Below are 25,379 nucleotides of genomic sequence, written 5' to 3'. Positions count from 1 at the left end.
AATGTGAATGTAACGTTGAATTCAAAACAATTGGGCCCCCTACGTCAATAGATGATTCCCACAAACTGCATATTTCTATGTATTGCGGTTTTTACATAAATAAAGATGCAAGTTTTTAAAAAAACACCCTGTATATATATTAAAACAAATAACAGTCTGATAACTTACATAATGTAATCATTACTCACTTCACTCCACTCCAGTTATCGAAACTGGAAATGGCACTCCACTCCTGTTAACGAAACTAAAAACGAAATCACTCTGAAAACGAGTTCTTGTGTGTTTACTATGAACAGCTGTAATTAATACAAACAAATTATTCGACTGTGTAAGTAAACAAAATCTTTTCTTCATAAGAAACACATTGGGATTTTGATGGCCTGTGGGGCAAAGCCCGAGAACTTTTATTACAGGATTTGGGGGCGTGGCGTATACACAAAATATACTTAATTTTGACACATCGCTTGTAAAAATTAGTCCATTAATAATGGAGGAGTAGAGTTTGGTGGAAATCGCCTTCACATATTATATATAAGGATTCAAGAATAGTGCTTTTGGCCTCTGGGGACATCATAATAAAAAGTAAATCGGTCCCGGACCTAGGTCTTACCATGAGACCTACGATAATAGCTACTTCTCTATAGGGAAATTCACTAAAAAAAATATAGTGTTACTACTGTATCTTGATTTGGGATTTGCATTAAAAAACCTTAAAAAAATGTGCTATGCAGTGATGTAATAAAATCGTTTTGGGCCATTTTTGAGAAAATTCTATTTTCCCGCTATTTCATAAGGAAATCACCATTAAAAATATGAAATAAACTCCTGGAGATATAATCCGGATTAATACCTTCATACCAAATTTCATCAAAATCGGACTACAGGTGTGGTCTGTAGCTCTGTACACATCCACACATACAGACACCACTTCAAAAACCACTTTTTTGGGATGTAAGGGGACTTGAAATGGATATATCCACTAAAACTCAAACAAAAATAATACTTTCACCATACATACTGTGCATGAATAGGGGGAGAAAGTAACAAAATGTTTACACAAGCTAGTTAGTGAGTCGGTGCACTATTCAGGCCAGATTAGCCAACATCTTTTTAAACTAACACACTACAGAGGCAAGCTGTGTTTCTCATGAAACTGCCCCAACTGGCCGCATCTACATGCCAATGTAATCTAGTTATGTTGAATAACTCGAGGGTAAAGGTGAATGAAACAGGTCGATGACAAGTATGAACGGTTTTATTATCCTAGCATATGACTTCACATTAGTGATATTACTAATACCAACTACAGTGTTTATATTTTTACACAATGTGGAAAAGATAATGTGCTTCAATTTACACATTTTTTTCATGAGCACTAGATTGGCAAGATTAGAAATGACAAATTTTTAGATCATGACTTTATATGAGCAGACTACAAACTAAATAGAAATGCAATGGTCGAGGACTTGCACAATTTTTGTTAGTACCTCTTTAAGCATATTCTTGTTCTTGTTATTTACAATAGTTACCAAGCACCTTTCTAATGAACTTAAAATTGACAGAAAATCAAAGAGCCAACAACTTGATTTTGTTGGACAAAAAATACCAATGACACTTGATATGCATAACAAAATATGCAGGTATATAGTTTAAAATGATTTTTGTTTTTAATTAATTAACTTAAATTTAAAAATTTTCCCTCAATCATTCCCTGCCAAATAAAAGCCAACATCGAGCGTACTGATAACATTATTTATCCTACAAATGATCAAAACTGCTTAAGGGTAAGAAAACAATGTATTTACAAAAATCTTATATTAAGAAAATCTTTCTACACATTGTTAAAGAAGTAGGGTATTTGAACTTAAAGAACGAAAACCTAAATTTGAATGGATTAACCTGTGACAAATAAAAATTAATCCAACAAAATATGATTCTTACTAAGGAGTTTGGTAATATACATATACAGATTTCAGTCAAAGAATTTAGGACAAAATGTGATGACATCTGTAAAAATGGACCCAAACAACCAGCCTGATCTCAACCAACCAAACTACAAATAATTCTTTATGCATAAAAAATCACAATCATCAAACAAATAAAAAAGTTACAAACAAATTCAATTGTCTTGAACCTCGGGTGATCGGTCTCCATTCTTCTCAGGTGATCGGCTCTTGGACTTTGACTTTTCTTTGCTTGGGGAGCGAGATCTTTCTCTGTAACAAAATATCATCAGTAACTGATGATTCTTTAACTAGTGCAGTGTGTCACAAATGAATGCTCAATTGGTAGGCCACGGCTCATATATACCAAACTGAGTTTATTCAACTGGTTGAGCAAGGGGATATTAATATTTAAAACTTATGTTTCAAGAAGAAATTGAGTTAACAAGTACGGTAATGTGATAAGTAATGACTTAAAAAAAAAAAAACTTGCCACAATGGAAATCATAACAGTTCTTTTCTACAAGGGTGTTCTATTACATTAAAAATGCAAAATGTATTGACCAATAACAAAATTACACAAATATTTTACTTTAAGTAAGTGATTCTATTTTATATGCTCACCATTCTTTAGCAATAATTGAGTCCTAAAGATTATTCACAGCACATGGTTCAGATATATGCTTATATGTTAATATTTGAAGCTGGAAAATTTTATTTATGTGATGGAAAATTATATGGATGCACTGAAGATTCAATTTAGAAAAATTTGGATGTTAGTTTAAGTTGAATGAGTTTAGCAGATCAAAGCGATTAAAACCAAAACCAAAACATGCTCATGCTAAAGTAAAGGATAGACAACACAACCAAAACCCCTGGTTAGTGGTTGTGCTTTTGAAATGGATGTTATTGTTGGTTTAAGTTTAATTAATTTAACAGATCAAAAGGATTAAAACAAAAAAATGCTCATGCTTAAGTAAAACCTCCAAGTTAAAAGATAACAACACCACCACCAAAACCCCTGGTTAGGGGATCTACTGATGAGTTGGATGTTAGTTTAAGTCAGTGTTGGGAAGTAGCGCGCTACTTTTTTTGTAGCGTTAGCTGTAGCTACGCTACTTTTAAGATTTTGTAGCTTTAGCTGTAGCTAGCAACATTTTTCAAGTAGTTGTAGCGGAATTTTAGCTACTTTTCTTGCTACATTAACATTGATTGAGATAGCGACTTTTATCATAAGCTTACGTGAAACAACCTCTTTCAAACTGAGATTGTAAAAAAAATTAGGCCTACTTTCTTGGCTTCATACAGCCGTTTCATTACCTATTACAATGTTGCGTGGACATGGAGGCCATTATCTGAGTGTTATCCACATTTTTAGCTCTCATTTCCTTAATTTGCTATTCTAGGATTAGTGACAGATAAAATAAAATCACTAGATGCAGACGACGTTTAAATGTTACCGGTGACAAGACAAGCTGCAATGCTTGCAAGTGATTGACAGGGAAATTAGTCAATCAATTTAGTTTCTTTAATATATCGATGGTTTCAACTTGGGTTTTAATGGAAACCAGACCTTAAAATAATGATAAAGCTGGTCTATTAACCTTTGCTTCAGCTGTTGATTGTGGTTCATCATCACAAGCCCTTCCTTGGTTAGTTACGAAGATTTTTCAAAGGTTTACTAAATTAACGAAGAGGAAATTACCTGATGAGATTTAAGATATGCCTAGACTACATAATAATTGTAACGAAAAAATCTCCATATAACATGATTACTTACATTGAAAAAATACCATAGTTTGCTCCTTCTAACAGCTCTTGTATGGGACTATTCCTAGGCCATGCTATTGGTTTAAGACAAATACTAAGTTCAATTATTAGGAATATGTCCGTTTAGTCCTTTTAAGAACAGACCTACTAAAGCCAACTTCTTACATAGCCTAGTAGACCGACATGTTAATTTTACTTTACAATTTTCAACATGTTTAAATTAAAAAGCCGATTTCAGGATAAGTTGCTGAATACTGTTTTCTGCACCAACTAGGTTGAAGAAGAATTTGCCATATGCATAATGACAATAAAGGACGATTTCTTGACATTGAAAAGTGTTATTCATAGAACAAATACTTATCACTATAAAAGTTTAAAGTTAAAGCAATGTAGTTTTTTAACATTAAAAATAAAAAAAAGGCAATAATCTCCAATTTTAGTAGGCTAGGCTCTGTAACACAAAAAGTATTTTTAAATAATCGTTTTACAGTTTTATTGGTCTTAATTGTTGATATAACACCTGTAAATGAATTAACATTAAAGAAATAAAATGAGCTTTTAAAATATAGTTTGGTTGTAAGTCCTTTGAACTTAAGAAATTTACATATAAGATCTTACATATAAGATCCTTAAAAATGATTTAAAAATAAGTACTAAATATGATGGATCACCCAACTATTTGGTTCTGTTGTTGTAATGTTAGATTTATAATGGCCAAAAATTAAATACAATCTAGAAATAAGTTGTTTTCCAAGTAATGTTACAATACCGACATGTTTTTGTTTAAATGTTTGTTCAATAAAAATGTAGTTGCAATTAATTTTTTATTTACATAATATGTGTGGAATAAAAGTAACGTCTTTGGAAAAGTAGTTAAAATTGTAGCTATAGCTACATTTCATTATAGCTGTAGTTGTAGCAAGCTACTTTTTCGGAACTGTAACTGTAGCTAAGCTACTTTTTTGGAAATGTAGCAGTAGTCTACATTTATCTACATTTATCTAGCTACATTTTAAAAGTAGCTTCCCCAACACTGGTTTAAGTTGGACTAATTCAACAGATCAAAAGGATTGAAACCAAAACATGCTCATGCTAAAGTAACACCACCAAGTTAAAAGATAGACATCACCACCAAAACCCCTGGTTAGTGGATGTGCTGATCATGATTAAATCAGGAGAGGGTGATGACAAAAAGCAGCAAGAGCTACAGAAACGACACAAGAAGCATTAAGCAGCCATAAGAAAACTACTTACTTTGGCTTTCCTTTAGATACAGACTGAGATCTGGACTTTGACCTGGACTGTTTCTTTGATTCAGACCTGGAGCGAGACCTAGATTTAGACTTTGATCTATCTTTTCCGCGAGATCTATTAAAATAAAAGATGTCTTAATGGGGGCATGACATTTATTATCAACAAAACCAAACCAAACACAAAATGTTCATGCAAATAAATGACAAAATGCAAGACTGTTGATAAAAATTTACTGAAGATATTTCGATACCAGGATTATACTCCCCACAAAAAATTATTACAACTACTTTTACATCTATAGGATAAGAAAGGGATCAAAAATTGAATGATAAGCATATGCGTATATGAATCATAGATTCAAGATTGATACAATAATTATAAATCATAAAACTATAACACTTTGAAACAGTTTAGCATTAGTAACGCACAAGTTATATTTTCAAAGATAAAACTTAATTTACTCACTTGGATCGTGAGCGGGAGCGAGACTTGGACTTGGACCTGCTACTTCTGCGAGATCGGCTCCTGCTGCTTCTTCGGCTACGAGACCTAGAAACAAAGGGAGATTATAGTTTTGGGAATTAAGTTTCACACAAGTTAAACAAATTTCATAAAGCTCAAGTTTTTTTTCTTCAATGTAAAAGATATATTCCACTCACCTAGAGCGGGTGCGACGAGAGCGTGACCGAGAGCGGCTGCGGCTGCTGGAGGAGCGAGAGCGTCGTCCGCCGCCCCTCCTGTCCTCTACGAGCCGGATCCTTCGACCATTTAACTCTGTATCGTCCAGCTTGTCTAAAGCATTCTTCATGTCTGAATGTGTGGCAAATTCCACAACTCTGAAAACAGATTGAGAAAATATTATATGATGCTTAAAAGAAAAACAGATAAAAACTTTAACAGTGTCTATAAATGAAAAAAGTTTTAACTTGTCAAGTTTGTGTGGGGACAAGCTGTAGATTTATCAAGACTAGGGGTCGTCCAGTGGTCAAAAACTCGCCCAAAAATATGTAATGTACACGCATTGACTATTGGATACTGAAGTACACATCCCATCTATATGGACCAGCTGTTGCTATTTTTTAATTTAAAAAAACATGTAGTTGTGTGAGCCAGTCACAGAATGCTTGTCTAAAATTATATTTCCTACCTAATATTTTGTTGTTGACAAAGTTGATGGGTCGTAACAGTTGCTTTGCTATAGCTCATAATAAGTCATTCCATAAGTTTGATTTGGTAAAAAACCTCGTGTATTCACAGAAATCAGTGCAATCTATTGGTGGCTCACATCAACTACAACAAATTTAATTAAAACTGGCAAAAACTTTACATTGGGATGGAATGTCTACAGTAGTTGTAATTCAAAGGTACAAGGTAGGTAGGGCTTCTCTATATTTTTACCCCTCGCTGTAAATAAAACATGTGATTGTAATTTCTTCAATTTGTTTTGATTTTCTGTTTATATTTTGTTGTTATTTCGTCACCAGCATGGCAACCCATGAAGCCCTTGTTAATTTTTCTTAAATTTCAAATTCATTTTGTGTGCTTATACTTGAACCTATTTTAATTTTTAAAGAGATTCTGCACATCTAAAGGAAACTCTCTTTCTAACCGTATGCGTAGATTTTTTTGCGATACACATGAGCCGAGGAAAAAGGTTTTAGAAACATGCTTGCCTATTAATATATAGATATTAATATAGATATGGGTGTATATAAACAATTTTCATTGAAGCAATCATGTTTTGGCAAGTTAAAATAAGATACAGGTACAAATAAAAATTTGTTTATTAATTAGCCTATTGTTGGACCAAAATATTTATATTGATTTAATTTAAACCCCGATTTAGTTACATTATGTAAGAACTTTTTAGAAAATTTCCATAGGGAAGTAGGCCTAACTATTACTGCTGGCAAGAATGCTTACCCTTCATTTCTACGATCTTTGTGAGCATCGGCGTATGTAACTTCTCCTGCCTGGCGCATGTAGTCCTTCAAGTCCTAGAGCACAAAAGACAGTTTCTTACAACAAAGTCATATTGGGCTAACATTTCACTACGAGCTAAGTGAAGTTTCTAATGCGAGTTATATGAGATGTAAATGAGCAGATTCATTGTTTTTTTCTATGTTTTGAAATGATAACCCAAGTGAGTATAGACTACACAAGAGATAATTTCAGTGTAACACGATGCCAAAATGGCAGAGCAAACATATTTGCCATATAACACAGTGGTAGCATAAAATGGCTATGCAGTATCTTTTTGGTGATGCGAATGTCAAAATAAAAATAGGTGGGAATAGGGAATATACCTTTTTAACTTTGCAACTGAAATAAACCATTATATGAAAAGAGATACAAATGAAGACTACTTCTCTCAATGTCAGCCAAGTTAAGCATTGAATCTAGCCATCTTTTCGGTCACATTTTTCATCAAGCAAGTATGTTAGGCCTATAGTTTATTTAGTGAATCAGTTTTATAACAAGACCCTACCTTATAGTTGATTTAACACTTTGACCATATTCAATGGTTCTAAAATTCATCTTTGCTAAGGAAATTGCTGTGAACTAAGATTTCCTAAACTGCCCTTTAAAGGATTTTACTGCATAGCCATTTATACTTGTTTACATTTTTTTGTCAGTAAGATAAACAACCTCGACTTTTAAATATTCCTGCTATTATAGATAACTAGATAAGGTTGTCTACAGAACAAACTTATAAAGTGTACAGTAAGGAAAGAGAACCAACAAATCTGGAGCTTTTGGTTCCTCCTGTCACTCCACAAAGTCACAGAAATGTGGTCACTAACAGAAACAAGTTTCACAACACGGTTTACTTGATTTTATTATAAAAATACAAACTACAAAAATACATATGTTTATAAACTACATTTTGTTAAGAATATTCACAATTTAAGCAAGATTACATGAAAATCAAAAGCCTTTTTAGGCATGTGTAATAAACATAGAAAAAAAAATTAAATACATAAAAGTGAGAAATTTATAGGCTTAACACATTCACTGCTAATGATATGTAATACTTTTATAAATGGCTAAAAAACATAAACATTAACATGATCATGTTAATTGAGTGACAATATATCTTTAATTAAATAAATTTTATACTATAAATTGTGGATTAAAATATATTATGTAATTATATACATCATGTATTATATATCTGCTAATATACTTATGACGCACAAGTGCGTCATTAGCAGTGAACGTGTTAAAGATAAAACAGTAAAAAAATATTTGGCTTGAAACAATCACAGTGTTAGCATAATACAGCGTGGAAGATAAGTCCCGGAACGGTGTAATATATTTGTTACCAGTGTAGATAAAGTAATGAGACTGGATATAGGCCTATCAATAAGGGGGACGGCCCACGAGGAGTCAGACAAAATTCTTAATTAGCAGCATAGGTCGAGTTTGGTATCAACCAAATAATAAATAATATAAATAATATAATTATATAAAAATAATAAAATAATAATAATAATAAAAACAATATAATCTATAAATTAGAATTTCCTCCAGCCAAAATGAGTTTGAGAAATTCAATTTTTAACAATATATTCTTAAATATTGTTAGGAACTTTAAACTACACCCTCCAGTTCCTACTGTAAACAGGCAACACAATAACAATACTAATGAGAATATGAGGTACTTGAGTTTGGGGGGTTGAAGTACATAGACAATTTCTAGCCAGCAGACATTCCTAAATGATGCATAGCATTTTCCCTTAATTGTTGTTTAGGGCAGACAAGCTTCTCACAAATATACCAGACTTGATCTGTCAGAAAATGCAATATTGAATGTAGAATGGTTTTACATTCTACATTCAATATTGCATTTTCTGACAGAATAAGAATTTTGTAAAAAAAGGTTACCAACTATTAGTCTGTTTCATTTTTGTAGGTGGGAAAGGTACAAGTTTGTGATTTAATAACATTAACAAAACACAAAATTATAACAGCTCAAAAAATGTGTTATTTTAATTATTGATTCCTTTTAATTCTAGGTTACACAGTAAGCTCATGTAAACTGAAGATAATTCTAACATCTAGTTAATGTGTTGAAACAGTCAAATCTTGATTATCATATAGCGAAATTGTGAATACTTCTTAAGACCACAGTGAAACCGGGATTACCATCTACGGTCGTTCACACAATCTCGTAGTACTCAATTAATTATTACCAGTAAGGGTTGGCAATCCTTAGTCTTTTACTTCAGGTTGTGTAAAAGATTTTGGCTTTTTGTCTTGGGTCAAAATTGGGTTGTTTTGGAAAGAACAGTAGGCGTATTGATTTTTTAATTATCAAAATTGTACTTACACAATTGATTCATAAAATAATATACATCATCTCCAGTGAGGGTAATGAAATCGTGATAATCTTCTGCTGTCAGGGCTAACTTTACCGGCAATCGTGGGGCTATTGTCCATTTTTTATCATAGATCTTTGCAGATTCTGTCACTGATTAAGGATTATAAAAGCTCAGCTTGCACACACCCGAAAAAATGATTCCACCCAAGCTTGGGCTGAAATTTACCAACGCTCTTAACCAAGCCCTTGGGGGGGAATAAGAAAATATTAGGGACCCGCAGGACTTCAGTTGAAACAAACAGGGCAGATAATCAAGACTTCACTGTGCTTACAAACAGTTCTTTGCTAGTTTAAATATACAATCAATATACTTGATAACTATTAACTATGAGATATCTGAAGTTGGTTCGACTTGGACATAAGTATCAGTGGGTCGTGGCACGCTTGGTGGCAACCTCTACAACAACTCTGGTTTGTCCTCCCCGGGTGGTCAACTGTCATCTTTGGATCCTATTCCTACCATGTAGCCTAGTTGTCCTCTAGAGCCAAACAAATGTGCTTTTCTTTTGTCAGATAGCATCCTTAACTCTTGAAGCTTTCCAAAGAGGAGATATGGTTTTGAACTATACAGGAGTTTCCATGTTAATGAAAGATAAATTTAAAAGAAATCAAGGTTCTTTGAAACTAAAATGTAGCGACTTAAAGATTTAATTTTTAGTCGACATGTTGCTTAAACCAAAATGGATTAGCTCAGGATATTTAGAATTGATACTTGATTTAAAATAACCAACAACAACATTTCTTCTTCTCGTTATTTTTTATATATTTTTTAACATTGTTGATAAACTTAAGACTATTTATTTAATTTGCAATCACCTCATTTATTACTGTATACAAACAATAACTACAATTGTTTAACATAGGAACTTTTAAATCCATTATAGAGCAAGAACCTAGTTTGTTGGTTATTGGTTTTCCTTGCAATTAACAAAAACACTTAATAGAGACTAAAAGCATTCATACGTTATTAAATATTTGTAAAACAAAAATCCCAGTTGAACTTAATAAAAATGTCAACAAAAATTCTCGAAATCTCTTCAAATTAGCTGTACAGTTATATTCTGATATTTTGGTATCTAGCACCAAGACTACAATGCCATAACATACAGTACAACTAGCCTAATATTAAGACTTGTGATAACAAATATTATCCTTGTGACATAAATCTATGAATGAATTGTATTGAAGACACCCAGTTATGACACAATCTTAAGCATGTTTGGTAAAATATTGTCTGCCTACCTGAAGGCGATAAAAAACAAAATAAATACACAGGATTTTTCGTGAGGATAGCAGGCCTGATTTGGAAGGAATCCAAACTGGAACAAGAGACACAAAACATAAGAATATTTCCATGCCACTGACAGAAAGAATTTTCAACGAAGGAAGAGTTTTCTTCAGGTCCAGATAAAAATGCTGCCAATGACTGTGAAATATTCTAATGTTTTGTGTATGTAGTAGTGATGGTCAAATCCAGGAATTATTAATCTCAAATCCGAATCGTAAAAACGAACCTCAAATCTTTGAATCCCGAGTCCCAAAAACAATTATAAATGGACTTATGGTGATTGAAAAAGTAAGAATGGAATAGGATTAGGAAGCGTTTAAAAATAAATATTACACTAACCATTATGTTGTATTATTATTTGCAGTGAAAAGTTACGTACTTACTTAATTACTTTTGACACATGGCAAAAATAACAGACGACTAATCGGTTACATCTTTTAAAACATATTAACCTAAATCAAATGGTCAGTATACTTTATACTTTATTTGGAAGGCAATTAGGCCTATTCATTACTGGTTATTTAAATGATTGCTGAAGGTACAGATGTTAATTTTAAATACGTTGATCGATAATATACTGTGTTAATACAATTTTAAATACAGTAACATGTTAAATAAATACTAAACATCAATTCAATCCAGTCGAGCGTCAATAGAGAATCGTATTGTGTAAATTGTTGTTTTGTCTGTCTATTGTCTACAGTCTGGATGTTGTACAAACGCATCGGATGTACAGTTCCGCCATTGCTTGCTACATGAATGCAGACAAATACATATAGTGGTCAAGGTTAAGTCGATACCGGCAATAGTTGCTCACACTGAACTAGATCTACAACCGAAGGTAGCGCTGAATTCGAGAATTGAGACATTGGCCACCATATGTACTAGGGGAATAGTACTTTGGAACTAGGGGTTGATTCTTCTAGTGGTACCAACATAACATTTTACGGCATCTTGACTTTCTAGCAGAGTGCTACCTCCATTTGGATGTTTTGAGTCTATGACTATTTCGTTTTGTAAAAAGCAAGTGCGGTTCCCTGATTCCATTTACTTATCAGACTTGGATACCATAAATAAATGTGAGCTCACAATAATTTTGGGCTGGCATAAACTAAACCGGTTGCCTGATTCAGAGTTTAAACTACATAACAAAACATTGACCATGGCAACTTCCTTAAAAATTTGAGTTTTTATTTGGGATTGGTATCGAGAATCAAGAGTAATATTTCGGAACTGGTAACGAATCGAGAAATTCTGTTGTCAACCTATCCTTATTTAAAATAGTTATTAATATTCGACTAGGACGTAATTTAAGCCATGGCCTTGAGTTTTGAGGAGTTTCGCTTTGTTCCAGCTTTGCGTGGATCGACACTGCTGCTACATGTTATTATAGACCTGGCGGCGAGTCGGCATATTCTCTGAATCTTTTCTTAGAATTCGGTGGATTTGAGATTCGGATTTGACACATTCCTAGTAATTAGTGTTAAGTTTTGTGTCTCTTGTGCTAGTTACCTAATCATGTGAGCCTGCTATCTTCACAAAAAAAAAACCCTAAAAACCTAGGCCCTTGTGCCCTATGTTACAGTCTAAAATGAATACCTTATTCCTATAACATTAGTGATAAATTATTAACAAGATTAATTTACAAGTTGATAGTTTTAATCTAGTTGTCGTACAACTGGAAGTCTTACTTCTTAAATAATGAGCTTGGGTTAACATTTTAAAACATACGGACAAATCAACTTAGTAACAAAATTTAATTTTGATTCAAAAAGTGAAATTATAAAACGTGACTTTAATAAAGGAAAATTAAATTTATTTTAAAATTCTCAATAGAGCCGTGGGTATTGGAGGTAATGTGTATTAAGTTATTCTATAAATTGATTTTTATGAACATTGTTATGTACTAGGAGGGTCAAATATTGTAAAAAGGAATTGTTTGGCAATGTTGTGTGAGTAGGCTGGTAGTGTTGTTAAACAATAACTTGTTGTGCTGACCTACTGAAGGCACCCGGCTATTACAGTTAAATGAGTTCAAAACTATCTTCATCGGAAAACAACACTAAAACAAGGAAATCATTTAGTTGATTGTTTTAGTGCTACCTAGTAGTTTTTGTACAGTCCAATAAGCAAATTAAAGGCTTTTTAACATTTACTTTGTTTTTCTATCAAATATTTAAAAATAATCTAGTCTGTTCTGTTAAATTATATAAGTTTGTTGGCCAGTAATTTACATGATTAAAAATTACATGAAGAGAAAATACTGCAAGTGCTGAATTTAGCTTTTTGGAATAAAAATTTATTATTTAAATTATATTTAAGGAGATATAAGAATAGATAAATGAAATAAACTGAATAAGTGGTTGTTGAGTTCAAGGAACAAGTAAATTGAAAATAGTTTTTTACGTTATTATTCTTTATTACCCTAATGTTCACTTTTTTTCTTCTGGCTGAAGCATCTATCTCTATTACTACAACTGGATTGAGCGCTGTGGTGCTCAGAATTAGGCTTGTATCGGTCCGGAGGTCCCCCCACCATCCAAAGTATGAACTGTGCCGCTGTTTTCATAAACTTAGTCATAGTCAAGAATCTTTATTCATAAGTATACATGGTTGTACATGAATAGTGTCAAATCAATTAAAAGCTAATGCTTAAGATTTGTGTGATACGGGGCTACAGTGTTTTCTTTCATTGATGTTGATTTTTGCTTGATTCAATTGTGGTTGTACTTGTCATATTAAGTAGGTTTTGATATGGTTTTACCTCGTTAAAAACACCATTGTACCAAGTAATGCAAGATAAATGACTGACTTGGCATTTTTAAATTTATTTATTATAAAACGTCAGTTAAAAAAAAGTTTAAAATCCCTACAGCACCAATTAAAATTGATTTAATGACAAGTGCAACTTAAGTAAAAATAATAGTTAGAGAAGCTAATAAAAAAAATAAAAGTTAGGATAGAACAAGTTTTTTTTTAAACAAGTTCATTAATAAAAAATTTAATTCAAAACATAACATTTAAAAAATAAATCGCTATCCAGTTGAGCAATAGAGATCAATGATTAAAGTTATAAAATCATAACGTTTATTTTAGTTTTACCTAGTCAATTTAAACAGTAAAATTTTATTTAAATGCATTATTTTTAAAATACCTGCATATAAAAATTTGTTCAAACCATTAAAAAACATACTAACATACCCGGCAAGCTCTAATTGAAAAGTTGATAGTCCATGTACCACTCCGAATCTGCATAAAATATTTTACAAAAGTGAAAGTTAACTCTAGAAAACCTCAAGATAGAGAAATAGCTGTCGATATATAAACATAAGTATACCTTTCAAATCCATTGACATGCTAGAAATTAGTGAACGAGGGAAGATCGGGCTTATTTACCTTTGGCCTGGTAAAACGTTATTGACCACCAAACACAGCACAATAGGGGGGGCAGGGAGTCCAGAGTGGGGTCCGTAGTCCATCTAATCCCTAGCCTGAGGCCCGACCACGTCTAACATGTGACATCGGTAAATGCCCTTTGGTACAGTCTGAGTGGAGGAACCAAGCCCCTTGGCGGAGAGGGAGGACTAGTCTCTTGCGGAAAAAAACAGCAGATTCATTTAAATTATAGCAATCAGAACAAACACATCACCACTTAGACAACATTTTAGTTTAAACAACCTATAATGTTCCACTACGCTAACTTAAACATGCAGTACGGAGAATTTATACAAAATGAGAAAAATTTCAATGTATTATAATGAATTGAAGGCTCAAATAAGATCATACAATTTTAATCCTTGTAAAATTAGCTAGTTCTCAATTGATATTGAAAGGAGTAGTATTGCTAATATTTTGGAAGAGTGAACAATCAACAAAAAGATATAACTGCAATTAAAGGGTGTAGACTTTTCCCTCTTATTTTTACAGTGTTGAGTGGATTGAGCGACATATAGAAAGCTAATTAGGCTATTAAATGTGGAACAATTATAGGCCGTGTCTACCATTCCACACTTGGCGGCAACACTTTCATGTGCCGTTCTTTCTCCGAAGACAAGCGAGAGGTCCTTTCATCATAGATCCAGTAGAGAGGTTGAGATCCCGAGTCCTACATCTCCAATTTCCCCAACACCAATGATTTTCTTCAGGAACATTTTGATTTTGACTCCCTCGTTGGATTTACAGAAGGATGATGATGTGATGGCTTCACGTAGGTTGAGGATGTCTTCACATTCCACTTCATGTGATGGTCTTCCATTGGCTTCTGTTCCAAAGTGTAGGTTGAATGGGGAAGTTTTGTGCACGCCAAGTGTGGTTTGGACAGTATTGTAAAACTATTATTTGTGTTTTTATGAATTTGACTTATCGAGTATAAAGATAAGAAGATACATGTAACAGTAGCAATTGGCTGAACTTACCTGCCAACTGACTCTGCTGGACAAGTTTTCAACTATCAGCCTGTATTCCGTGCGAGTTGGTGGTCCATATCTAAAACAAATAGGTTCAAAGTAAGATGTGAAAGGTGGATAGCTTATTTGTTATAGTTTTTTATCATCTGTTGACAGAAGAATTTTTTCATACCAGTGTTGAGGGTAATTTCAGGGTAAAGAAAACTATACTTAAATAAATACATTACAACAGGGTGCCCAGAAGTTTACTACTGTATTTACAAATAACAACAACAAAATCTAAGTCAAATTAACTTGTAAATAAACAAAAAGGAAATGGAAACTACTAAGGAATTTACGTTATAAAAATCATAAAATAGACAAAATGTTAAACCAAGATCATAGGTGAGGGATGATCCTACAACAATTTCAATGTAAATTTAAATTTAGTGTGAAATAAAAAAATACAATTGCCATAATCTACTACAGTAAATAAACTCTTTCTGATTTGGATGTTTTGGTAAAATAGGTTTTTGGACGTAGCATATTTGCTTACAACTTCTGTATAGTTTAGAGTAGTTTGCTACTCAATGTCTCACACTGGACACCCCGAAGAAATATCTTTAACCATGCAAATTACAAAATTTTTTGACAGGATGAAATAAACATACCTGTCGTTACTCCGGTAATCTGGTTCCCTGAAAAAAGATGATATTCTCATTGGTAATGGAATTTTTCAAGTATAATTGTTTTATAATAGCAAACTTTGTAATTTATAATCAGTAAAATGAAAAATAACAGTTTGCAGATATAATATAATGTCATCAAGGAAACAATATAAAGCAGAAAAAAGTATGTTGCACCAAGTTGAAGCAGTGCTATAAGCTTCTCCATAACACCAATGCGATATAAAAAGCAGAATTTTAAAATCAGTTTGTAAAATCAGAAAACAATTTTGTCTCCCTTTAAGAAAACCATAATTGGCACCAGGGTGTCCAGATAGCTTTTTAAATCAAAATTTATTTTTGATTTCAACTGTTTTCTGCAAAATATCTTTATTATTTGTAAATATTATTGGTCAAGGAACAGACCGCAATAGCCTGATTATAGTGCTTATGTAATGAAAAAACAAACATTAATTCAGCAATCATGGACAAAAATATTGAAAACACTCATGACAATATTCAAAACAAAAACTATACAGAAGTTATCCTGTCTAATGGCATTATGGTAAAAATAAAACCCAGAAGTAGGTTTGTGATAGAAGAGGGTCATTTTTTTAAGTAAGGGCTGTTTGTGTGTAAAACTTATTTTTTCAAGTATGCTACGAGGCCCATTTCCACTGTCTTACTGGCACGATTTGCGAACAGAATGGCTCTGCTTTCAGTTCTGTGGCCAACATGTACACTTTGCTGAGAGTCTAGAACATTTTTTTAAACAATTGAATCTACAGCCCCATGTGAGATGAGATCAGTGAAAACCTTCAGACCTCAGCCGATGCATTTTGGTACTGGATTCGGATTATGTTCCTTGTTATAAAAAAAACATCACTGACTTGATCTTGTGCATGCGGCAGGAGATAAATGTAACAAATTTTCTGGACACACAAAGTGTACTAGTCATTAGCCACAGAGCTGCAAATGGCTCAATTCTGTTCACAAATGATGCCAGTTAAGCAGTGCTGAGCCTTGTTGGGGCATAGAAGGAATCTAAGAAGCAATAAAAACAAATGGCCCTTACTTAAAAAACAACCCTCGTAGTAACATGCTCAGGTGATAATACCCAACCACTGATTGTTAGTAGCTGTATGTGAAGGTTTCATTTCTTATAATTCTGTAGACCCTACATACATTGCAGTAATTTAGAAGTTGAAATAAGGTCTATACAAGAATTTTTAAGAACTGTTCTATATTGTATAGCCTACTAATCCATTCACATTTTCAAGAAATAAATTAAAGAATATGAACTATATAATATTGCCATTTGAATTACTTGACTTAATTGAAATTTGTAAATTTGAACTATTCAAATTTCTACTAACCAATAACAAAACTATGTCGCTCAAAAACCTAATAAGCATCAAAATATTAGTCAAGAATATTTTAAAGGCAACAAATTAAACAAAAATGAAGGAATTATAAATTGATAATAATTACAATTGATACAATTGCAAATACCTTTCATTAACTTACAGTAAGCTAGGCCTTTACCTAATAATTTGGAAAATAATTAAATGTCACATGACAATCTTTAAATTAACATGTAATTTTACATTTACAATAATCTTAACAAAATAATGTCATCAAAATTATAAAAATAATTTCAAACGTTAACTGAAGGAGGATGTTTGTTAGGTTGATGAGCAACAGCGACACTCGGGAAGTGTAGACGTGTACCTGTCGCGCACGCGAGACGGCCGGCGCGGGAGAGGCGCCAAACTGCGGCCATGGCCCGAGCCTCGCCAGACATCACTCCCCCGCGGCGTACCTCGCGCTTTCTCTACAGACACTCTGCAACAACAAGCAATGTCCACTTACTTGCCATACCAAGAGGAGCGGCGTCGGCTGGACCCGCCGAAAGTGCGGTCACCCCGCCTTGCTGTGCCCCTGGCGTACTCCACTATAACCCTAGAACCGAGAACAGACCTAATCTAGCCTGTTCCTCTTCCAGGGTGTCCCAACTAGTGGAGCGAGGCACCAAAATAAACAATACAGTGGGCGTTCTTGTGACATTTACAATATCGCCCTTCCCATACTTCCAAGGCAAATACAACTAATTGGATTTTTATGTTTAATTCTTTAAAATTTAGGAGCTATTCTCGGCCTTGTGATCCAAATCCAAAACATCCCATACTTCAAGGCAAATACAATTAATTGGATTTTTATGTTTAATTCTTTAAAATTTAGGAGCTATTCTCGGCCTTGTAATCCAAATCCAAAACATCTCAAGCAAGCTATGTGTGGTTTGGATTACAGAATTAATTTAGGAGCTAATCTTGACCTTTTGACCTGAATCGTAAAACATCTTAAGGCAAGTTAAGTTTACCTAGATTTTTAGTTTGAATTACAGAATTAAACACAAAAACACCCACTTCTTGTACGTAGCAAAGAAATAGTTCAAATTAAAACTTAACTTTAGCTAAACTAAATATATATAGCCATCTTTTTTATTACAAAGATTCAGATGCTAAATAATAAAGCACGTTTTCTTTGCTGTTAAGGTGACACACCAGCAAAATTTTTCAACTCCATGGAAGAATGGATTGCTTACTAGTTAAAAATCATTGTACAATGAGTAAAAGCAATATGCCTAATTAAATAAACATTATCTTAACCTTGGTTAAACTTGCAAAATATATGCAAATTACTTTCTGTTTGTCAAATCGACTTGCTGCAGTTTACTAGGTTTCATTCCACACTAAAATTAAAGGTTTTTAATTAACATTTGTTTGTTAGATCTCATGTAGGTACCACCAAAGTCTTCATAATTTGTATTATATTTGTCTATTAATATTACTTTGAAAAAATAAATATTTTAAAATTGAGGCCTACATACCTTTCCCCGAGTAATTCCTTGCCATTCAATTCATAAACAGCATCATCAGCATCTCTATGGTCGTCAAATTCCTATAAAAAAAAAAAACTAAATAAATAAAAAGCTCTTTTATGTTAAAAACCATTTGAATTTAAAACATGAGACGTTATCTAGAGGTTTGTTTAAGTGTTTGAAACAAAATAGGTTATATGCTACAACTCACAAAAATGCGGAAACTAATTGAAATTTTGATCTGATATCTTTGCAAAAACTAAGTAACAGGACTAATTGTTTGCTAAGAAAATCTATTGTTGAGAGAAAGTCAGTAATCTATGAATTGCATGCATTAACAAACCATAGATAGATACCATAAATAACTATTAATAGCCTACCTACAATTAGACATTCCATCCCCCCAAGTTAAATTCGTAGCTAGATTTTTTTATCAAAATCATATTTGATGTGAGCTTCCGAATGATTGCGCTGATCTAAATTACTAATTTCTAAACCTGTTTACCAAGTCAAACTTAGGGAATGACAAGGTAAGATATAGCAACTGTTATGACCCATCAACCTGGTCAGCAACAAAAAATAAGGTAAAATAGAAATTTAGACACTAGCACATTCTGTGACTGGCTCACACAACTAAGTTGTTTTTTAATAAAAAAATGGCGATAGCTGGTCCATATAGATGGGATGTCTTCTTCAGTATCCAATAGTCAATGCTAATATCAACCAAGTTACATAATTACAAAATGCATCTTTTTCTTTTCTTCCATAACTAAAGATTTATCATAATACTCAGTACAATTGAGCCTATGAACCAGCTAGTAACTTGTGTGCTTTTTTTGGATACAAAAGTATGGATTTCACAAAAGAATTCTCCTACAGGAGATTGCACCAGTTCATTTGTTTTAAGTGACACCATTAACATCTAGCCATTTTATGGTTTTATCAGGATTTAAAATAGCAAAAATGATTGTGTCTCAAAGGCAAGGAATAAATACAATCAATTAGTGAGACAGGTAAGTATGAATTAACAATGACAACACTGAAATATCCTGGTTAAGTATTTTTTTAATAAATTAAAGCTTGCAAAACAATTAAAAAACCATTTCTACTAATAATCTAACCACTATAGTAATGTACCAATCAACAAACATGCTAGCACAATAAAACGGTTCATACTTACTTCAATTATGTAAAATAGCAATCGTCTTTTTTTTATTGAAATTAATTTGGAAAAATAACTGTAGCTCTTGTTTAGTATTTACAAAATGGCCTTCTATATATTATTGATACTAAAAGTATTAACTAATTAATGTTAGTACTTACAACAAAACCATAACCGTTCTTGAGAAGGATATCTCGCGTGCGGCCATAGCCTTTGAAAAACCGTTCTAGATCCCTCTCTCGGACTCCGTACGGAAGGCCACCGACATAAACTCTTGACCCTACCATGCTGCAATGAACAAAACGTAAATTAAATTAATTGCACTTACCACAAATGCAAATCCATTCTTCATTGCCACCTCCTTGACTCTACCATATTTGCGGAAGAATCGCTCAAGATCACGCTCTCGCACACGATAAGTTAGGCCACCAACGAATACTCGGGTGCCCATTCTTAAAGGAAATAAAATCAGCTGTCAGCAATGAATAGTGCAATATTTAACTTTATTGGATAAGTTGATTGCAATTTACAATTCTTACATAGAGGGGAATTAAAATGCACTTATTAGGCAGAATGGTTTTGTAATTTGTAATCAAAAATTAAATACAATTTGCTACAAACTACTCCACCACAACTATACACTTTGACAAATAGTTAGGTTTAAGTGACATGTTTTATAAACAGAAGTTTTGGATACTGTCGGTATAGTAGGATTTATAAATATTCTTAGTAGGTAATCAGGAGTATTCTCTCACGTACTTACAAGATGCTGACACATATTAGTGTAAAAAGGGATTTAACTAGACTAGTACTTAGCCTATTTCCCAAATTTCCTGAGAACCCATTTGACATTAGTTGGGAGTATCTTCCTTATTTATAATCTATTAAATAATAAAACAAGGATGAGTCTATACCAATTAAGGGATCCTTCTTTATCTTAGCCAATAGGTCTAATAAAAACCTTCTAAAAATCCTTAAAAACATCCTGACAAGACCATTTGCTTAAAACAGGAGCCTACCAATTGGTCAACAAATTGGTTGTCACAACATTTTCCTTTTTAATTAATTTGATTAATACAAAAAGTACTACTAATAATAGGAAATACTTTTTACGCATTCTATCCTAAACGTCTTTTTCTAATGATTATAGTTTCGGGGCAATCTGTGCCATTATCTTTCTGTCTTGTCAATTACTGTTAAAAGCATTGGTTGTTACATTCCACATGTAGTTAACACACACTGTTACACAACAGAAGATTGCCCCGAAACTATAGTCATCAGAAAGACGACTGGGATTTAAGATGTAAAAAAGGTATTTTACCTAGAACCTTTGCTAGTAGGGCCTACTATTTATCAATCCAGGAGGAAAAACATGGATAAAATACTACACAAAAAAACTTTCATCGACAAGTAATTTTATCATTTGCGGTGCACAGTAAGCTGTTCAAGTCTACGATGCAATCCCATGGTTACTTAAAAGCCTGGCCCTCTATTAAAAAATATTTGTGTTGGTGTTGGTCGTCTTATTTATTACAAGAACCCACTTTGCCGACAAGAGACTTGATTGTAATGTGACTTGTCAACAGGGGGAATGGAGGTGGGGGAAATGATTCTAGAGGAAATCATGGAGTGAGATCTAAGAGGATTAAACATTAAGGAGGGGACATGCCGGAGTTTCATTGAAGCCATACCGAGGAGGGGAGGCAGCACTTCTCTCCTCCTACTCATAAGTTACTGTGTTCTTTGGGTTCTGTGCCACCGTCCGCAGTAACTTGTTCGCTGCTACGGACGTTCCGGAACGTCAGCTGGGCCACGGCGCCAGGAGCTAGGAACGTTTTAGAACGTCACCGTTCATTGTTGTTTAACGTTTCTATGGATCAGCCAGCTTGTCACGAGCGTCCTGTATTTCTTTGCAGCTCGTGGGGACGTACTTTTCTGACAATGCAAATATAGTTTCCAAAAATCACCACCAGGGTTGTTTAGAACAGGGCTTTGTCCCACCTCTTTCCTGCTAGATAGCGACACACTACTTTACCGACTGCAACCTGGGTAGCCGCTTAGTAGGCCTACTATGTACAAAGCCAGTTTTATTGCAGAACATTGCCATCCAGTATAACTACCTACTGTTGTTTTTACTTTAATTCAATGTATTGGCGAAAATGTTACGCAGCGGCGAGCGTTAGTTCAGCTCCTGGCGCATTCCCGGAATCTAGGGGTCAGCAGCACGTGTTAATGACATTACCTTAAGTTACACTGTATTGGTAAAAATATTTTGAGTTCAGAAAATGAGCGTTCAAATGTCCTGCGAGGAGTCATTAGTTCACTGAGCGGCCACACACTGCGCTAGCTTCACAAACCCTATAAATACAGTAGGCCTATAAAACAGCTTACAGGCAGTCGATTGCTAGGTGAACAGCCAGGCACATCTCTCCCTGGTAAGGGGAGTAGAGTAACATGGTGAATTCATAGGCTAGGGCGGAATAGCCCAGTAAATGATCCAGCGGTGTTATGAAATAACTCTGATAGCGTCAAATACTAGGTGTTAGGCTAGTCTCGTATCGCACCTAATCATGGCGGACGGGATCTATAGATCTCATAACTCGCACAATTGGAATAAGTTAATGCATGAAAATTTACTACGAAGCGAACTTGTTAGCATTGAGCAGAAACACACTTTTACACCTATAACTCAATGTTGGATAAACTTACTTTAAAAAAATAAACAAGTAAGTTACACTAAATAAAGTAAAAAAAAAAACCTCCAAGTTACTAACTTACTCCCGGAGCAGCCAGAAGACTGACGTCATTGAAACAACACAGCGCTTGTCGCTCCCCAAAACACCGTTACAGAGCGGTGAATTATTATACTTAACCCTCCGAGCGTCACTTGTTGACAAATCAACTCACGACACACTTTTGTTGATTTTTCGACACACGAACATCGTTTACGGCGAAGGCTCTATGACTGACTGAATCGGATTGAACTGGATCGAGTTAGGTATCGTTCTTTTTGTTAGATTCAGAGCTTTCTCCGGAGGTCTGTCTCTAAGCGCTATTCATTTTAGCTCCGAAAATATTGTAGCAGACAGCTGACGTGCGTATTTGTAAACAGCTTTGTTAACCTCGGATCGATGACTGATGTGTTTTATTACGTTTATCATTGTTTTAGTGTTAAAAATCAAAAGTAGTGATATACGTGGTGCATTATAAGAAGATTTAAGTGATTTTGAAGGGCTGGTTGATGATCCTGAAGAAGTACCTAGGTAGTGATATTGATGTAAATTATCAGCCAGATTCCTAGCTATGGTTAGGCTATGCATTCTTAGCTAAACGCTATGTACTGAAATCTGTTTTTTGCCCATAACTTATTTATTTATAACACACACACACACACACACTCGGAGGGTTACGTTATTCTGCTTTGATAAGTTAAGAGTAGGCCTACATTTATTTGAGTTACGTTAAGGCAATTAACCCTCCGAGTGTCCATAGTTTAGGCCTTAATGTCCACCAATTTTTGGCGCATTTGCAAGGTTTTATTAAAACGGATCTGAGAAACTTAAAACAATGTTAATTCTACTTTTCTATATACCATTTTGTTTGGAAAATCATGGGCTTCAATATCATACATAAAACAAGGAATATTTGTTTCAAAAAAATTTTTTAGGTAAAAAAAATTAAGTTATTTTGGAAAAATTGAAAAAAAAAATAAGTTCGCGCTCAATGAAATTGTAGCCTATAAATTATAGGCCTATAAATATTTGAAAATAGCCACTTTGTTCTAAATTTTATGAGGATTACAAATATAAGTTATATAATAATATAAGGAAGTAGATTTGCAAATAAATAAGTTATGGGCAAAAAACAGATTTCAGTACATAGCGTTTAGCTAAGAATGCATAGCCTAACCATAGCTAGGAATCTGGCTGATAATTAACATCAATGCCACTACCAACTTCATCCGGATCGTCAATAAGTCCTTCAACATCACTAATATCATCTTCTAGTGCATTACGTATATCACTACTATCCATTTTTACCACTAAAAACGACGATAAATGTACAAAAACACACAAGTCACCGATGTGAAATAACCAAGTTGTCTAAAACACGAACGTCAGCTGTCTGCTACAATTACGATCGGCTCAGAGAACATAAAGCGCTTAGAGACAGACCTCTGGAGAAAGCTTAGAATCTAACGAAAAGAACGATACCTAACTCGATCCAGTTCAATCCGATTCAGACAGTCATAGAGCCTTCGCCGTAAACGATGTTCGTGTCGAAAAATCGACGTGTGACACTACACAAAGTGTGTCTTTAGTCGATTTTTCAACGAGTGACGCTCGGAGGGTTAAGAGTAACCGGAGCTGAATCTGTTTATGGAGCTAGGCCTAGCTCCGCAACGTCTTCTTAGCCTAGATTTTAGAGTAGCATATTTTTATTCCTGTTTTAATCTAGTTTTGAGGTGGTCTAGGCCTACGTAGAACTAAGTTATTAGCTAGCTTGGAACTGTGTTAGCAAGACTAAGGATAGGCCTAAACTAGGTCCTAGCATACCCTATTTCGTTTGTAAATGTAAATTTTTTGTTTGTTGAATGTATGCAACTTAGGCCTAGGCCCTACCTATGCCCCAATTCAATCAGGTAGACTTGGCCAATTGGCCGTCAAAAGCAATAAGTTTACAATCTAGCCTATTAAGGATTTTCAAGCTGAGATAATATCCCAACCATTAGAGAGCAGTCAACTAACTTAGAACTCGTTGACGAAGAACGCAAAATAATCTACAGTATTTTAGTACCGATGCAACAAATCGTGACGGTGCGTCATAAATTTGTCTTGTCGACAGTCCTACATCTTACAGCAATAATAACATTATACAGAAACAAGAAACAAAAAAACACTCTTACCTTAAGTGTGACGGCTACAAAAGAAAAAGTTCTTCTCAGTTCAACTACTCAGAATTTAAATTGATAATTGAAACAACACCATGCAACGAAATTAACCGCTCGTAATATAGAATGCAGAGTTGACAAAATGGCGATTAATCAGAGAGGAAAGAAAAGAAGACGGAAACGAGTAGGAGGGCAGCGACAGAGATGGCGGAAGTAAGATGGGGACTACAATACTAAAAGTGCAAATATTTGTGGATTTTATTAGCCAGAAAAGTTATAAAACATATTAGTGAAATTCCCATAATAGTGAATAAGCTATTACCGTTGGTATTTAGTAACCAACCCCCATTAGGTCTCGTGAAGAAATAGGTCCTATACTACTGCTGTAGATCCAAGACCGATACACTTTTTCCTTTTTCGTTTTGATGTCCCTAGAGGCTAAAAACATTTTTTTTTTAACGCATATGCATATTTATATATGTGTCCCGTCCGTTAGCAAGATAAATCGAGTAAAAATTATCAAATTTTGATGCTATTTGGTACAAACGAGTAAACCTACGTAAACGAACTAGATTGTGAACAAGCATGATCGGACATAATGGGAACGAGGTATTAAGAGGTTCAAACAGATTAGGGTTTCCTATTTCAGGTAGAAGTTGAAGTATAAGATTTCATGGTTTATTTCCAAAACATTTTGTACACCTAAAAAAAATTATTTGTGAGATGGAAAGCGAAAACGTTCCTCTTCTTGGTGAT

At 33.9% G+C, this 25,379-nt stretch overlaps 1 protein-coding gene across 8 annotated transcripts; it reads right to left on the bottom strand.

The window, feature by feature from the left end:
- Nucleotides 1–1,237: 1,237 nt before the first annotated feature.
- On the bottom strand, nucleotides 1,238–24,797 carry LOC128991386 (serine-arginine protein 55). Of its 8 annotated transcripts, none has more exons than XM_054414199.1 (11): nucleotides 24,639–24,796; nucleotides 19,894–20,020; nucleotides 18,580–18,650; nucleotides 17,421–17,534; nucleotides 15,696–15,722; nucleotides 15,055–15,124; nucleotides 6,891–6,964; nucleotides 5,627–5,803; nucleotides 5,433–5,516; nucleotides 4,968–5,033; nucleotides 1,238–2,216 (listed from the first exon to the last, which is right to left on the bottom strand). In XM_054414199.1, the coding sequence occupies exons 2-11, from the start codon at nucleotides 20,017–20,019 to the stop codon at nucleotides 2,120–2,122; spliced, it is 906 nt and encodes a 301-aa protein (XP_054270174.1). In that variant the 5' UTR covers nucleotide 20,020; nucleotides 24,639–24,796; the 3' UTR covers nucleotides 1,238–2,119. The 8 variants fall into 8 exon arrangements, with proteins under 8 accessions (XP_054270174.1, XP_054270171.1, XP_054270169.1 ...); XM_054414196.1 differs by lacking the exons at nucleotides 17,421–17,534; nucleotides 19,894–20,020 and adding exons at nucleotides 17,562–17,651; nucleotides 20,061–20,184 and having other exon boundaries at nucleotides 4,968–5,081; nucleotides 24,639–24,795; XM_054414194.1 differs by lacking the exon at nucleotides 19,894–20,020 and adding an exon at nucleotides 20,061–20,184 and having other exon boundaries at nucleotides 4,968–5,081; nucleotides 24,639–24,795.
- Nucleotides 24,798–25,379: the final 582 nt, after the last annotated feature.

The sequence above is a fragment of the Macrosteles quadrilineatus genome, unplaced genomic scaffold (assembly GCF_028750875.1).
Source record: "Macrosteles quadrilineatus isolate MER2022 unplaced genomic scaffold, UCM_ALF_1.0 Scaffold_4__1_contigs__length_99947679, whole genome shotgun sequence".
NCBI classification, from domain to species: Eukaryota; Metazoa; Arthropoda; class Insecta; order Hemiptera; family Cicadellidae; genus Macrosteles; species Macrosteles quadrilineatus.
The sequence above is the reverse complement of the archived record's forward strand: the minus strand, read 5'-3'. Positions and strand labels throughout refer to the sequence as shown.